Source organism: Mastacembelus armatus, chromosome 6, assembly GCF_900324485.2.
Source record: "Mastacembelus armatus chromosome 6, fMasArm1.2, whole genome shotgun sequence".
Lineage (NCBI taxonomy): Eukaryota > Metazoa > Chordata > Actinopteri > Synbranchiformes > Mastacembelidae > Mastacembelus > Mastacembelus armatus.
The window spans coordinates 3,739,136-3,756,349 of record NC_046638.1 but is presented as its reverse complement, the minus strand read 5'-3'; the positions used below and the strand labels follow the sequence as shown (position 1 = coordinate 3,756,349).

Sequence of the window (17,214 nt, the reverse complement as noted above, 5' to 3'; positions counted from 1 at the left end):
GTCATCTTGATGATGTATTTTTTTTGTTTTTTTATTTTTTTTATTTCTGGATGAGAGGTACTCGGTCAGAGAATAAGGACACTGAATGTTGTCCACAGAGAGTCCATGCTGCTCACACAGAGTTTTCCCCATGTTGATAGAAAATCTTTGTGACCCTGCTAATAAAACTGATGGATCATATGAAAGGCGTAAGAACATAGGGTTGGTTTGTGCTCACCGTCTGAAGCTCTTTGTGCTCAAATGAAAAAGAAGCTTTGTTTTGCTGTGGAGCCATGGCTAAACCAAAGAACCAACAGTTCCCTGGCAGGCAGAGAAAGGCTGGAGGCGAAAGCTTTGTCAACACTGGCTTTTCTGTTGTTTTCACTTTCGAAGGTGCTAACCGTTTTCTGTGTTTGCTTTTGAAACAGCAAGAAAGTTTAAGATTATTTCTTGTGTCAGCCCAAGGACAGTGTTTATTTGCAGTGTCTTTACTTTCTACACTTCTTACTTAGTGATGTTCCCTCCAGATATTTGCTTCCAACACCTGCTTCTCTATAAAAGAGCCTCTTCAGCAACATATGCTAGGAATATATTTCTTCTTCTTCTTCTTCTTTTTTGTTTAACTCGCTTTTGCCTCTCTAACTGACTGACTGGCAGGCTTTAGATTAGGGGGGTAAATTAGTAACATCCAGAAGTGTCAGGTCAATCATTTGCTAACTCTGTTCTCAGTTCATTTGTTCCCACATATCTGATCTGTCCTTGGAAGAAACAGTGCCAGAGTTTAGTTTTTATCTGAGAAAATCTGATACTACAGAGCTTAAAGGTTTTAAGCGTCACCTTCTGCATAGCCGGAGTGACAGGTAGTGTTTAGTGGAACACGCTCCACACATTTAGGTAAATTAAGAAGCCGCAGCTGTGTGTTGATGCTCTCATAGCTTGGTGGTGGTTTGGTTTTGATGAAACAGTTTCCCCATTCCTCTGGCTGCATACAGGAAAAAGAGTAAACCCCTCTGCAGGAACATCAGATGTTGGATCAAGTGAATATTTAATGTTTGTTTGCATTAGAAGATGAAGCAAAGAAGGATGATTTTTTTAGTGAATGACTTTTTAAAAGATGACATTCTCATCAAATCTAAGAAGCTTCTCAAGAGATAGCATCTGCTGAGGCAGCTTCTCTCTCACTTTCTCTTTCACACATTCTCGCTTTCTCCTTCGCACACATTCTCACTTTGTTTTTTTTTTTGTTTTTTTTGGCTGAATTTGTTCAGTCACTCTCATTGGCTCTTCCTCTCCTGTTTTATTTTTTTTTGTCTATACCTGCCAATCTCCACTGTGATTTATTTCAAAAGAAGACATCACTCTGGGCACTGGGATGTCTTGATGGGGATTTGTCACTTCTTTGGCTTTTGAAAGACTTAAACAATAACTGAAAAAAATAATCATCAGATTAGTTGATAATGAAAGGCCTAACTGGCAGAGATCCTCACTGAAGCATTCATTCTGTTTAAGAAATCAGGAAAAGCACTGAATAATCATCCTTTTCATTTCGACCATTGATTTTAGAAATGAAAAACCAGATAGTTTGGGCACAGAATCTGTATTGATTCACAGCTTCCTTTCAAGGATAAACTCCCTCCAGATATGAGTTTTTATCACCTTTTCAAGCTGTGGCCAGCCTTCACAGAAGCTGAGTTCAGTTGATGCTGCAGGGAAACCTGCTGCTTGTCCAGGTGCTTGTCCATTAAATTAGGAAGTAAGGAGTCACTGATCCATTATGCTTATTGGGAAGGGTGAAGAAACTTACTGATCAGATATGAATCAGATACGTTAAATATTCTTTATCACTTAAAGCTCGATGCTTTTAATATAATTTAACTCGCGATGAGTTGCCATCTTTTACTGCCAGTTTCTGGCCTCATGGTAGCTTACATAAAAATAAACGACACCGCAGAGAAAACGATTGATTGGTGCGTGTGAATGGGAAGCTGAGGGGGCTTAATAGTTTGGTCTTTGGACTAAAGCCTAGATTTGGAGGGAGTGGTAGGTCTACTCTCAGGCAGGTGATGATGTGGCTGCACAGACTCACTACATAACCACAGATTTCATATTTTGATGAGGACCACCCAAATGCACCATTAGCTTTTGTTTTTGCGTCTTATCTGGGGAAGAGAATTGGGCTCAGTCCCAGCTGCAGGCCTGCTGAAAGATCAGCCTGTGAAAACGTGTTCTTCAGACAATCCAGCTCCTAAACCGAGACACAGCTGAGGTAAACTGGAGGAGACTCCATGTGTGGTGGAGGTGTCCAGAAGGAAAAAAGTATGGCTTCATCCTCACTGAGCAGCCACCTTCTTTATATTGAAATCTCACAGTTTGTGATAAATGAGTTACGTATATCGATGCTCAGTCACATTATCACAGTTGAAAATGAAAGAGTGTGGGCACTGCCTGCATAATCAGATGGCAGACGTAACAGTGAAATGGTCGTATTTCTCAATCACTAAGAAGCTGATTTGCAACTATACTGTAGAGGTTAAGTAAAAAAGATTTGAATGTAAAGCTTTGAGCTGCAGCTGCATATATCCAGGAGGTACATTCAGTACAGGTAATACAAGGCAAGAGCTGTGAGTCAGTGTTTATGTCTGACTCACTATATTCAAACTGAAACCCCACAGGGACTCACTCAGATTCACCTCTCACTAATGATTTATCAGCAGCTCAGTGTGTGCACGGTTAAACACATTCTTCTTTCATTGGTTCATAATAGCGGATACACTCAGGTAAAACAGAAACTGCTTGACTTAAGAGGCCTCTTGTATTCTCTTTGTACTTCTGACATTAAACAACATATTTCGTACATTTCTTTACCAGTCTCTTCTACACTTTGTGCTTAGTATCACTGTTTTTATTAATGTAGCAAATAACCTTGAAATCCAGGAGAGCAGTGGTGTTTATTTTAGCTCTGTATTCAGGAAAATAGGACTCCAGTTTTTTTTAGGAATCATTTGTTGTTGGTAGAATATAATTACAGTTTGCCTTTTATTCCGGTGTCATTAATAAAATGTCTGATTAATCACATTTTTTGTATTACGTCTCACACTTAATGCTAAGTCTGTTTTTTTTTTTTTTTTTTTATGGTTAAATTGTTCTTAGGTCTGCATAGATTGTCTATAACGTACAACTTTTCTAAATATTAAACTTTTTTATGTGCAAACAAATGCAGAGTTATTCAGTCTGTGTTACGTGAAAATTAAACCTTCCTATGGTTTTTCTCTGCAGAGGCAGATACACAGGGTCAGACTGTGGCCTGATATTTTGTGAGTGACAGCTGGTTTGGTCAAAGCTTTTGTCTGGTGTTTTAGTTGTTAATGGGTGTTTCAGTAACCAAGACCAGTCTTTGTTCTTTATCCCTCCTCACAGGGGGCAGTTCATTTGCAAGCTGAAACAAGACAACCTGAAAGAATTCAGTTTTATTCTACCCTGTGTTTATAACCTTTATTTAACTGCCCTCTGAGACAAAATAAGAGTTGGGGTTGGATTTTATTATTTCCCAATCCAATAAACCTCTTCTGTCCTCAGGCTTTACCACAGAAAGTATGTAAGGCAATTGGATGGATTCTTCCTGAGTATGCGGTAATTATTAAGCTGTTGCTTTGTTGGTTAATTTTTGTTTTCACTGTGAAAGGTTATGTTAATATATTTTCCCACTCAGCCACAATAAACCAGTGGTGCTTAAAACCTAGTCCAGTCCCTCACTGATGCATCTCAGCTTATGCAGTTTGCAGATTGTCTAGTTTAATGTTTGCAGTGTTTTTTTATTTTGTTGCAGAGATGGAAAGGTGCTGATATTAAAGCGTCTGAGGAAGTAGCTGATTCATAAGCCAAGTCTATACATTTTTGACCCACTGTGCAAACCAGGCACCACTGTCTGGCTGATATTTCGTCACCCACGTTGCTGTGATTGTTCAGGTGCTATTATTAGTGACTTCTCTCTGTCTTGTCTTCCTCTTCAAACCTCTTTTTCTCCTCACACTGTCACAGATACAAAAATTACTCTCTGGGGTCCTTTCGGTTTGCCAAATGCATGTGTGTGTTCAATACCACCTTTGAAGTTAGCACAAAAATGGATGTCTTGAATATTTAATCTTGCCCCAAGGCCTCACTGTTAATCCACAGACTCTCACAGAGGCTCTGAGTATAGCACAGATCTGTCAGGCTGATATGTGGTTTATCATAATTCTTTATGGGAATTTGCAGGATTGGTTGGATTGACAGCATGCTACTGTGCAGCTGTTTTCATAAACACTTAGATGAACAATGGAAATGGTTTGGTCCTAGCATCCAAAAAGCTAATCACAAAATAATTAAGCGCCTCTCAGCTTTATCTCAGAGCTCATGAATGTGTTATTAAGGATTAATGTGAAAAGTTAAAAAAGAAAGACCTATTCATGGCAAAACGTTTAGGTTATTCCTTCATCCATGATAATCCTACTCTGATCATTGTGAAGTGTTTTTTTTCCTGCACATGCTTGAATTTTTCACTAGCACCAGTTTCCTTTTTAAGAATAAGTGGGTCATGGTTCAAAAATTCATTGGGTTCTTTCTTGCATTAGAAATAAAAAAAATCACTTTAAATGTACAAATGTCAATTTTTTTGTGGCAAATTGTACTTTGAATAAATGTCACATCTGCACATCCACACAGAGATGTTTCTTCCACACATATCGGAATGTAATAAATGCCAGCAATATTATAATAATGTAGATTTCTGTGCCTGGAACAGCTGCGTCTGAGTTCACACACATTAGAGGGACAAATAGTTACGCATTTTGTTTGCTCTCATTGTGCTGCGTTATTTATTTTACATTTCAGAAAACAAAAACTGCTCCTGGCTTCTTGTATACAGGCTCTCAGGGTTAATCTTTTACTTAAACTTGGAAAAGTGATTGTGAGAGTAACAATTTTCACAAAACTAAAAGCAGAGTCATTATTCTCTGTATGAACATTGTGATGTGTGCAACTGTCCATGTAGCGGTGAATGCATGGAGCTGTTTACAGCTTAAGCCCCCGTCTGTGTATCTGCCCCCCCTGCTTGTTTGGTTGCTGTGGTTACACCAGCCTCCACTCCAATGGCATAAAATAAAACTTTAATTTTCCTAAATCCTGATTCCTTTATCATCTCTGACATGTTTGGTTAGTTTACGATGTAGTTTAGTGAGCCTTTTCTGTCTTTTCCTCCTGATAACAGCTTGAGCTAATAGTGAGTTATAGTGGCTGACAGGACATGCAGATCCGCAGGAGTCAAAACGACTGATGAGAAATTAGCACATTGGCGTCAGCTCATCACTGTGCATATGTCAAGGCAGTGATGACAGACACACTGAAAGAGGTGTTCTCAGAAGAGGGAGCAATATTGAAAAGAAATCAGTTCGAACACTTAAGTTAGACCTTTCTTATAAACACCCAGACTAGTTCAGTATCCTGTCTGAGACATTTTGTTGTGGGCTCAGACTGAATCCTGTTATAAATATACAGTAACATATGCAGTAGTCAGTTTGCGTCGATGCATGTTGTCTAGATACCCATTAGAAAGTGGAAAGACAACTGTCGTACCCAGTGTGCTAGTCTGGTGCGCTAGGGGTCCATAAAAAATGAAATAAAACATCTAATTAAATCCACAGTGATTCAGCAAATGTCATTTGTGGTGTTTATTGTGGAAGGAATATAAACTTGTGTCAACAGATAGCAACCTCTCTGGCGACATATAATGTCAAATGTGATGCTGTTCTGACATTTTTTTACCAAAAAAATACATAGCTAGAAGAACGACGTTAATTTATGTAACGCTAAAAGCATGCTAACTTTAACTTTTGAATTTTAGCAGTTTGGGCATAATTTTCTGGCCATGTTCATATTAACTTTTTTTAGGTAAAGGTATAGATACACTAACCAGTATTTATTTTTTTAGATAGATAGATACTTTATTCATCCCCCATGGGGGAAATTCAGATCGTCCAGCAGCTTATATTTACTTCATACAGAAAGTTAGCTTAAGATCAACTCAGCAAAGCCATTGACTTCTATTGTTTTTTTCTTCTGTCCTTTTGATTTTTGCGTAGTTCACTTTTCCTGTTTTTACCTGGTTCTCAAAATAGCAGCTGTGCAACACTTGCGAATATAAGTCACACTATAAGTGATGAGCATGAGATAGGCTGGCAGTTCATGAAGGAGGCATGGCAGTAAACAAACCATCATGGTTTCTCTTGGGCAGCTGGCTCTGACCACAGGGACTTAAAAACAACAATGAAGAATGTTTTTCCATCTCACCTCAGTTTGCAGTTCAAATTGCCACATGTCCTTCGTTTGACTTTGTGGAGTTAAAGATGTGGCAGATTCAAATATCCATATCAGGAATCAGTGTAGTGTAGATGTCAGTTGTTATAATTAGCAAAACAAAGTCAAGAATTGGCAAACTAATTAAAACAAAACAGAAATCAGGTTTATTTTTTTTAATAGGCAACACAACCACAAATTAATTTTGAAAGAGGTGATTTTTTTTTTTTTCTTCTTTGTTTTTAATTTGAGTTGTGTACGGTGGAGTAGCCATATGCTCCATCAACACGTGGCGTGATAGATTTGGAAAAATGTATGAAATGTTGAGCCTACAGCTGAAAAGTTGGACCAAAACCTGCTGTACTTGTTGAATTTCTCCACATGGCAATCCCACACATCTTTGCATTGTAGGACCAACTTGTCTCACTCGTCTCTGCATGACTGTTGTCTGTGGACCAAAAGAAAAGCTTGGGGTTGGAAAGTGTGGGAGTCCATCTGTGTTCCACACTGAGCACAGGAGGACAGACACAAAGGAGGGATTGAACAACGCAGATGCAAAGAGCGAGTGAAAGAAACAACAAGATTGTTTATACAATGTTGTGGCTCTTAAATGCTGGCTGGCCGTGGGAGACAGTAACACTTCTGTGTCAGTGTAAGGAGATGGGCGAGGCTGCCAGGGCCAGGCCACCAAAACATTAGCAGTGCAGTTCAAAGAGAGAGAAATCATGTGAGGGGCACTGGCGAGGTCGGAGACAAACAGGCCAGGGGAATAAGGGAAGCCACTGGGTTGGACAGAGGAAAGCAATGTAGTGAGAGAGGCCTTTGCTCTTGCCCTTTTCACTGACTTTTACTGAGATTCTCCTGAATGTAAAATTCGAGAGAAACATCTGTGGAAGGACACTGTAATAGGACGACGTTCACAAAAGCCAAAAATCTGTGTAGACGGAAGCTAAATCCAAAGTGCCCAGCAACTACAAGGGAGGGAGTTACAGCTGGATAAATTCTGTGATCATCCAGCAACAAGGCTCTTTGTTGTGGAAGGATGGGCACCTGCTGCAGCCGCGACACCGGTCACGAGCTGGTTTCCATCAAACGTCATGCCAACTGGGCGCGGACGGCCAAGGTGGTCACCAACCTTGACAATCACGAGTTCTCCACATGGGATCTGATGTATGATGCAAGGTAAGCCCGTCATGCAACAACTGCTTACCACAGCACGGCTAAGCACTGACCTCTGTGGAAGGTTGCTGTTGGCTTGATCCCGTATCGAGGTGTTTTATGATGGTGGGACTTTTCTGTGCTGTGCTTTGAGGTACATGAAGTGTGTTACAGCTTGTTGGCGCTATGGCTTCTGGGAGAAGCACAGCTCCCTTTGGCACAATATATCGCCATGCCAGCACATAATAAAACAAGTTGTGTGTGGTATAGTTTGTCAGCTTTATGGGATTGCAGAAGGATGTCAGCCATAAAGGTAGACGTACACTGTGCAAGTTACAGGTGAGTCAACCGAAAGTACACACATCTGAAATCACATGTACAGACACTCAGCTGCAGTTTGTGGGTGTGTCTGGCATGGTCGGGTTTTACTGTAAACACACACACTCACATTGATCTCCTGCTGAATGTAAGCATAAGATTAATTCATCTTGATGGGAGGTGTAGGTCGGCTTTACCGGCATGCTCAGGACTTTCCTCAGCCTCACTCAGCTGCTCAGACTATAATAAAGTTGGGACATGGACAAGGCTGAAGAAACAAGGATGAAATTGAAGACGTCCTCGAAATTGACTCTGTTATTCCATTAGTCTCTTATTGTTATTCCATTAGTCTCTTCCAGACACTGGGACTGAACCTGTTATTAGTGTGGCACGGTCCCAAGCAAAGTATCTGCTAAATTAAAATTCAGTGTTTTATTGTAATATTGAGATGCTCAAACAGAAGCTTCTCTTAAATTAGGTGCAGTTTTTTTTTTTTTCTACAGTGTAGGAAAAAGAAATTTGGTCCAGATGGAATCTTAAAAAGTGAATATCAACTTTTGCTGCCAGAAACAATCTGAATTTTAAAACACCTCTGTAAATATATGCGTTAAATCCAAGTACCACTATTTTACATTTGGAAAGCTGAACAGAGGAAGTATGCAGGCTTTAGTGGGAGGCTGAACATGCAGGCTGACTGGATGGCCTGGTTCAAGTGTAAGGTTTATTTATTCTTAATCAAATGTGGTCGGTGCTGTGCAGCACAGCCGCAAGAAAAGTTTCCTTTCATCCAGATATGAAATGTAGATTAATGAAAAACATGACGTGGACAAGGATGGTGGTTCAGTATTGACTATTCAGGGTTCAGCTGTCAGATATACTGAATAGAAAACATTTCAACACACATATAGAACTTAATGTCAGAAAGTGTTGATTCTGCTTTTTTTGAATGAAACTCTATTTGCTTTTGTGAATCAAACGGATGCACAAAAAGGTGCTGGACAGAATTTAATCCAGCAAATTATACTACACTTCTGTTGTCAGACGTGAAGCAGCGGAGAGTGAAATGTCTTAACTCTTTAGTCCTAAATATGCTCAGCAAAAATCCTGGACTCTGTGCCCACTGATTGTGGCACATGAACTCCATGTGAAGATTCAGCATTTTATTTACACCAATTTTTCTTTTTGGCAGCATATGATTAACATCATGTCATGTCTTGTCACTATATGATTAACTCCCTGCACATTTGAGCTTGTTGGCTGCACACCCGATTTTTCCTGTGGGTCATCTGATTGTGGCTGCTCTCCTTATGTTTGGGCTGTTCTTCGATTTATCTGTGAAAATCTGTGAATATGGGGGTAAATATAGAAATTAAATTAGCAGCATGTAGTGTATTCTCAAGCAGCCACTCCTGTCCCTACCGAACAAGATGGTTTCATGTTTGACATTGGAAACACTTTGTTCTCTGCACATCTCTCGCTACACTGGTGGTGGGAGTAGCTTTCTGGAGGCCTTTAATTCTGCCAGCTTGAATGTCTGTCATAGATAGACTGTTGCTTTTCTATGTTGAGATATAGTCAGTTATTCATGAGCAGGATTTAGCCACTTAATGCTGTCTTGTAGTGACCCCGCTGATCATTAGCACAAAATCTAAATGGCAAGGACTTGCCTTTCACTTCCTCACAATTGCCCACCCGGTGGCCTTTGTAAAGTTCTGACTCACCATCAGTAAAAATATTGATTTTTAAACACGACAGAAATGGGAAGTGGTTGTCACCAAGTCTCCCTGAGGAGTTTAACATGGTTAGAAATCAGAATTGGTTATGCAGTTTCTCTAAGGGATAACATAAACCCCTACTATTAGCTTTTTAGTAAAGAAGGTTTATATGGAAAATAATGTTCAGACAATATAAACAGATTCATTTCTGGCTGGTTTATGACACACTAGCTGTCAATATAGAGTCAGTTCACTGAGATGAAGTACAGCTGCCTTGGATTTGGTCGTATAGGCAAAATTACTGTTTTGATGTGGCTTGTAATGTTTAGGTCTGAGTCCTTCTCATAGTATTTTCTAATGATACAGGGTAGTTCTAGAGAAGGAGTCCCCCACCCCAGTTTTTCAGTTCACATGCTGCTGAAAATGTTTTTGCCTGATGGACTGTCGGGTTAGTGCTGTCGCCTTAAAGCAAGAAGATTCTTGCTTGAACCTGCTGTCCCACTAGGGCTTTCTGTGTGGAGCTAGTGTGTTCTCCTGTGTCTGTATGGGTTTTCTCCTACAGCCAGTGATGGGTCAGAGGTTAGACACCCGCAGGTGTGAATGTGAGTGTGAATGTTTGTTTGTCTCTCTGTGTTAGCCCCGTGACTGGCAAACCGTCCAAGGTGTACCCCGCCTCTCGCCCAGTGTCAGCTGGGAACGGCTCCATCTCATCCAGGATAATGGATGGTTGGGCTGTCTACTCATTGGGCAGCCTGTTTGGTATTCAGGTAGTGAATTGGCTGTTTAGTTGCCGCCAAGCGCTGCGTATTTGACTGAATCGGGTTAGCAGTAAAAAGCAGTCCATTAGGAAAAGGCCTGCTTTTGTCCAGTCCCCTGGGGTATTGTAATGATAAACCACACTCTGTGGCCAGTTGGATAGAAAACTCTTTTTTTTTTTTTTTTTTTTCGATTCAATTTATGAATAGTTATTACACTGCAGAAACCATGATACTGAGGACAAGATGTGTTGAAGTGGATATGTTTATTGTGCAACTACAGCCTTCATGAAGATATACAAGCAGAAATGAGATCAATGAAATATATTCGATATTGCAGCTACTGTAGCAAAAACTAATGCAGTGTAATAGAACATCCAACAAACAAATCCTACTGTGATGAAACTTAATCAGTGTTTGATTGCTTTAGCTTTGGTTGGAAGCATCTAATGTTAAGTATTAAACTGATGTGCACTTTCCTACTGTCAGCTTGTAAGATGAGATAAAGCAGTGCACAAAATTTTCATTTTTACTTAAACTCTGTTTAGTTGATAAATTATTCCATTTGTAGAAAGTTAGAATTATAGAAAATGAAATGCTCATTATCAATTCCCAGAGTTCAAGGTGCAGCTGTAATACAATGTCTGCTCCTGTTTTTATCCAGCTTGTTAACTATAGATGGCACTGACACACAGTGGTACAAAATCCACTTCCCCCTGTTAATCATTTAGCTTCCTCATGAGATATGCACCCCCACCTGGAGGTTTTGGTCAGCAGGAGACTTACATGACACAACGAGCCTTTGGTGCACATTACTGAAGCAGGGTTGGCTCTAAAGTAGTTGTCACAGGTTTTTTGTTTAACCACAGTTTCTACTGTTAGACTGCAGTCCTGCTATTCAGTCAGGAGCTTAATGTGTCTGCTTTACTGATTGTTATACATGCAGATTATAATTATAAATGCAGATTGTTTATGCAGATGTTGTTTTTGGTGACCAAATGTTTCATTTCATTGCACACAATGACTCAGAGGGGCTCATTGACATGTAAATGAAACTTAATCATCTAAATAAGAATGAAGTTCATTTTCATGAGAGAGTGGAAACTTTATTTACACAAACAAGTTTTGTTAGCTGTTTTTTGAGCTTTTATTTGTTGATGTTACATTGATTTCCCCCAATAATGACACAGATATTTTCTTTCCCTGGTTGAGCTTCTGAAGATTTCCTCCACTTGTCTCAATTAAAGGTTGTTTTCTGTTGTGGCCACTCTTAGGCCACAATTCCTAACATCATCGAGTGAGTAATTTATGCAAAGAAACCTGGACCCTGAACATTAGACTCTTGGCACTTCTTGCTAATTTGATATGTTTTGGTGCAAATCATCACAAACTGACTGGATTTTTAAAAGTGAATGTGCAGTTCACTTATTTCTGCATAAGTCCTGTGTAAAATTCAGTCTACCATCATTTTCTTTCTGAAATGCAAAGTGCTGTATTAATGCATTAACATGGATTGTTTCAGTGTCCATTACAGTTGCCTGGTTCTTTTATAGATGTTGTATTTGGATCTTTTTTTCTAAGAGCAATGTGATTTCAAAGGCTTTTTTTAGGAAAACATTTGCTGTAGAGCAAAACTCTTAACTGAAAAATGTTTTCAGTGCTTTTATTCAGCCCTGAACCATGTCTGCGGGTACGGTTCAGGATTTAGGCTAAACGCAGACCCGCCAACGTAGGTCAGCCTTTATGTGGTGATTGTTGAAACTCAGCAAAACAAAAGTAGGAAAGTGCTCACTGCTCATTGCAGGAAGCACAAGGTAATAACTGAAGGTGACTGAGATGAACATTTTATCAGCTGTACTCTGAGAAATATGTTCAGAGAAATATTAGATAGCAAATCAACCTAAAATAGGAAAAACGTGAGAACGCCCTATTGCACAAATTTCTTCTTCCTTTTATGTGAAGTAATTAAATTGACCTACAGAAGGTTTTGAAATGTCAGTATTACTTTTTGTTAATTTTATGTTGTGAGCATTTTAAATGATGTTGCCTTTTCTTGTAGTTTTTTCATTTTACAGCTGCAGTACCTTCATTGATGGCAGTTTCTGTGTAGGGTCGGCTCTGTGTGTAACTGTCTGCCTTTGGACACAGTAAAGAGCAGGTATATTTTTATAATGTGTTGCAGATAAACATTTGAACCAGTCCTTGGAAGGAGTTTAACTGAGTGTGTGAGACATTTAAACCAATGAACCAGGTCTCTTCCACTCAGCAGTTCTGCTCCTTCAATTTATCTGTGATTACAAGTCAACTATTGACCTTCTCTCTATGACCATGTGACATTTCCAAACAATGGGAAGGCTGTGACAGAAAGATAACGTGAAGAATTCACCTGTTTTTTTTGTTTTTTTTTCCTCAAAGCCAGAAGCTTCTAAAAACACTACTGGCCTTTGTTCAGGTGTAGTTCTCCCTGGCTTCTCTTATAGTAGTGTAATTTTGAATGCCTCATTACAACAGCCAAAACCCCAAAACAGGCTCATTGTAGTTCAGGCTAAATTGTGGTTAAAATGACACCACTTAACAGTGCGATGAATTTTAACCACCAGAAATCAAAGACTAGGGCAAAAGCAATTACAGTATTTGTCTGAGATACTTTAAAGCTGTAAGAATATTACCAGGGTTGTTTTATAATGCTTCTGTTTTATTCATTATGTGCATTTCTCTTTTTGCTGCCTTGCACTTTATCTCACTTGTCCTCTCCTTATTATTCTACTGATGATGCCCCTACATATCTGTCTATCTCTGACCTGCTCAGTGACACATTTTTACACTTAAGTGGAAACAGTAGGGTCTAACCTTGAATATCCTTTTGTGTCACCAGCACCAGTGATGGACTGGCAGTGAGCTCTCCTTGTGTGCCTACAGTAACTACTGGGCCATTCACTGTCAAAGCTCTTTGAAGCCTATCTGAAAGGGCCACTTTTGGGTGAACAGGTTGAACTGTGTCATTCCTCAGTCACAGAGGAACAGCAAGGGACTGGTCATTACCACTTCAGTCAGCATCCAAGTGAGTCCAGTTCTGAAACCAGAAAAAAGCAATTCACATCATAAAATACCATATGGGAATAGTTCAGGGGCGGACTTTTTCATTCTTGCCACCGAAAAGTGCTGGCAGACCAAGGAGAGGCCTCCTCCCTCTGCTCTGCCCTCCGCTCCCACAGTTTCTCCCTTCTCTCTCCCCCCCGAGGAAACTCCCGGCCTGGATGACGAGCTCGAACCCATCCTGGAATTAGCCTTCGACCCAGAATCAGACGACTCTTTCTCCTTGCTATGCCACTCGCTGGACCTCTCCCCGCTCCAACCCCTCCCCGTGCAAATGTCTGCCACTAGCATGCTAGCTGAGCAGCCTACGTCGACCTCTTCTACGCCTCTGCCAGCCATGGCTCAGCTATTACAAGAGCTCCCGGGCATTATCACGACAACGGCTAACAGGTGTAAGCTCCCTGTGCCTCCTGAGCTGGTTCAACCGCTTCAGTATGCCCACTTCGGTCTGTACAACCTGTGGCAGGCACCACGCCGTGTACCTGTTTGGCCTCGATCACCTACCCGCTCCGCTTACCTCTCCACGGCAGCGTTGGAGCCAGCCAAGCTAAAAGCTCCGGTGTTGACCTTCTCCCCCATCACGCAGGTGGCTGACCTAATGGTAGGTGGTTTTTCCCATGGTCCCGGCGCTGGAACAGAGCCTGGCCTCTCTGTTTGGAGTAAAGTGCGTGCTATGGGCCCCCCCGGCTCCGAAGGACGTAGTAGCTGCTAAGCAAGCGGACAGGTCCCATCAGTGCGCCTTCCAGACCGCCGCTGCAGCTAATAACATCGCCGTCCTGGCTCACTCCCTGTCCGAGTTCGGGGCGGACCCCGAGGCCCTCCCGCCTGATCGCTCAGAGGAGAGAGGCGACCCTCTCCTCCCTACTGCCTCACTTTGCTCCACCCAGAAGTGTCAGGGCTCGATTGGTGATGCGCCTTCTGGGGATGATGGCAGCGGCTCATCCGGTGGTGCTGCTCGGCCTATTGCATACGAGGCTGTTTCAGCGCTGGTTTATCTAACTGTGGTCCCGGATCTGCTTTACTGGAAAAACCCCCTCCGCTCTGACGCAAGGGCATTCCATCGAATCACGTATCAGTGTTCACGGATGCTTCCCTGTCTGGTTGGGGAGGGACGTGCCTCTCCCAGACAGTAAAGGGGGAGTGGACCATCAGGAAGGCGGCGCATATAAACGAATTAGAGATGCTCACAGTGTTGAAAGTTCTCCAGTCCAATCCACCGTCGTATTGGGGCTAAATGGGCTGCGTTTGAGAGATGGTGCACGGAGAATGGCGTTTCTTCCATTGCATGCCCTCTCTCCGCGATTCTGTCGTTTCTCCAGTTATTACCCTCGTCGCACGTCCCCTGGCTCCGCAATGGGACCTCGCTGTGGTTTTACGTGCTCCGTTTGAGCCGTTACAGCTGGTCTCTCTCCGTTTTTTAATCGGGAAAAACCTGTCTTCTGCTGGCGTTAGCCTCCGCAAAGAGGGTCAGCAATCTGTTGGCTCTATCAGTGTCTTCAGGTCAGGGAGGATCGCAGTGCAGCAGTTTTGCGTCCTAACCTAAGAACTCGCATGAACCGCCGCCTTACATATGGGAGCTGCGGATGTGTGGACACTCGGTTCTGGTGAGGGGGGCCCACTCCAGGTAATGGTTGGGCGTAAATGAATTTCACTTCAGTGCGCAGGTGTGAAGAGGGGATATGATAGTGAGAGCCCAGAGGGCTGTGCCCAATTCACAGAATCTTGGGTTACGATACGTAACCAACGTTATTAGTTGACTCTCACAGGCAGTGCACTTCAAAATACCATCCACTCCAGTTTAATTTAAGTATTTTCAGCGGAATAACATGGTAGCATAGCAAGTAGTGGAGTTGAATTACAGTGGCAGTGTGACTGTAATTATTATGCAAGCCAAGTGTTAGTAAAATCGTTTTTAGAAATAGGCACCGTGACAAGTGATAGAAGGGACTTTTTTTTTAGGGTAATATCAAATTAGACGTGATAAATGAGCGAAATGAGGGACCAGAAATGATTTTGGAGACACACAGGGATTTTAGTTGCTTTGAGATTGAACTGTGACAGAAAATGAATCTGCTACTCCTTTTTAGCAAAACTATAGTTGTAAAAGCTTATACTTCTCTGATAGTGATGTGTGACCCTCTGCTGATCTAGGATGTTCTTGGGTTTTGTTCAGCCAATCACTGTTGATCATTAGCTTGAGTGACAAATCAAAGTATTTCACTGTTTTTATGTGATCCTAATGTATGTCTCCACTGTGGACAGCAGTGACACTCTGCGTACTGTAGCTGGCAGGGCTGTTTTTCAGACATATTTTCATGTTGAATTGAGAGTAAATTTTTTGGATTATTACCCTGAATCCCTCCTTGCCAACAGTTGGGATTGGCATCATGCCTTACATTTGTCTTTACTTTCAGTGAGTACTACTGACATTAACCCTCTGACTTAGAGGAGTCCGTGTACTTATCCATCTAACATCAGCTGTGCTCTTGTATAGCTTCTGGCTTTCCTCATATTCTGGCTGGAGGTTTTGTTTGAGGTGGTGGAAGAAATTTGATATTAGTGTACTTTTCTAACATAAATTGTTGATTCACATCTCACATGTTGTAGCTGAACCATTTCCAAATAACAGAAGAAACTCCTCCTTCCAAAGTGAAGTGTTTACAGATTGAATTACCAAATCTGACGGATTTTGGTCCTTTCAGTGTTTAATGTTTAGAACTAAAGTTAGAATAAATAAAATAATAATTAAAAACTCTAAACTCCTTTGAGACTTGCTCTTTTTGTTGGCTGACAAGAGAAATTATTAGCATCATTATTTTTAATACATATGGCAGAACTAAAGACAGAACTGGTGCCCATTTTTAAATGTCTGTATGAAAAGCGCAGCAGGGTGGCGTAGTGGTTTGAGAGACCCTTTTCCAGCAGGATTAGTTTTGCCTACGAGCTGCAGGGTTGTCATGCAAGGATCAAAGTCGTGTTATCATTTTCTCTGTTGTTCTTAAATTTCATTTGACAGCAGGTTTAGTGTTGTAGCTACAGAAACAGACTGTGAGAGTGACAGCCATTTAAAGAAATTTGCTCCTTTTCCAGTGTTGGTCAAGTTTTTCTGTGCGAAGAAATAAAATATGTTTTTATCTGGCTTCAACCTGGAAAAAGTGAATTCTGGCATATTTGTGGCTGTAAAAGACTTTGAAACGGAGCTGTGCAGCGAGAATGTGCTTATGTGCTTTGATTTCCATGCTTCTTCCCTTTGTGTGTTAGATTCTTAGTGCATCACGAGATGGTCTTTTTTTTTTTTTTTTTTTTTTAAAGAGTGAAGTATTGTGCTGGACAGGATAAATATGATACGCATTAGCTTGCTATTGTGCCAGGCGCTGATCTCATTATGATAGCTCATACCTAATAAACCATAGCTTTTTAAACCTTCACACATAAATCCCTATATTTGCAGTGTCAGTGTTACAATTGTTCTTTACCTAACCTGCAGGTTGATATGCCGCTGTTCATATTCAGTTTCTCTTGCTGTATCTTGTCATTATGTACTGCTGTAATAGGCCAGCATCATTATAGTCTGCATGGATTCTGTATTAAGCGTTTTAATAAGGAGGGCTAACTTTTAGAAGACAGCTGTTGACTTTCCCTGGTAATATTTTGAAAGATAGAAACGGTGATTTTAAAAAAAAAAAAAAAAAAAAAAAAAAAAACTAAACAGCTGACCCAGTCATGACAGATAACTAGCACCTCCCAAGCTAGTTAGTTATGACATTATTAACCCAATCATGCCATGCTAATCAGATACAGAGACGATCAAATCCAATTCTTTTGAAGAAACTGTCTTTGCTTCTTTCATAACTGTGAATCTG

The 17,214-nt window shown here is 41.0% G+C and overlaps 1 protein-coding gene across 7 annotated transcripts in view; it reads left to right on the top strand.

Moving 5' to 3' along the window:
- LOC113132473 (pleckstrin homology domain-containing family A member 7-like) overlaps positions 1 to 17,214 on the top strand; it is a 99,540-nt gene that overhangs the window by 7,250 nt on the left and 75,076 nt on the right. The window contains exon 1 of one of the 7 annotated variants that reach the window (XM_026310555.1): positions 7,033 to 7,491. The exons of the other annotated variants lie outside the window; for them this stretch is intronic. Coding sequence (XP_026166340.1) covers positions 7,352 to 7,491 — 140 coding nt within the window. The 5' untranslated portion in view covers positions 7,033 to 7,351. Of the gene's footprint in view, positions 1 to 7,032; positions 7,492 to 17,214 lie in introns of those variants that run through there. 7 annotated transcript variants of the gene reach the window in all.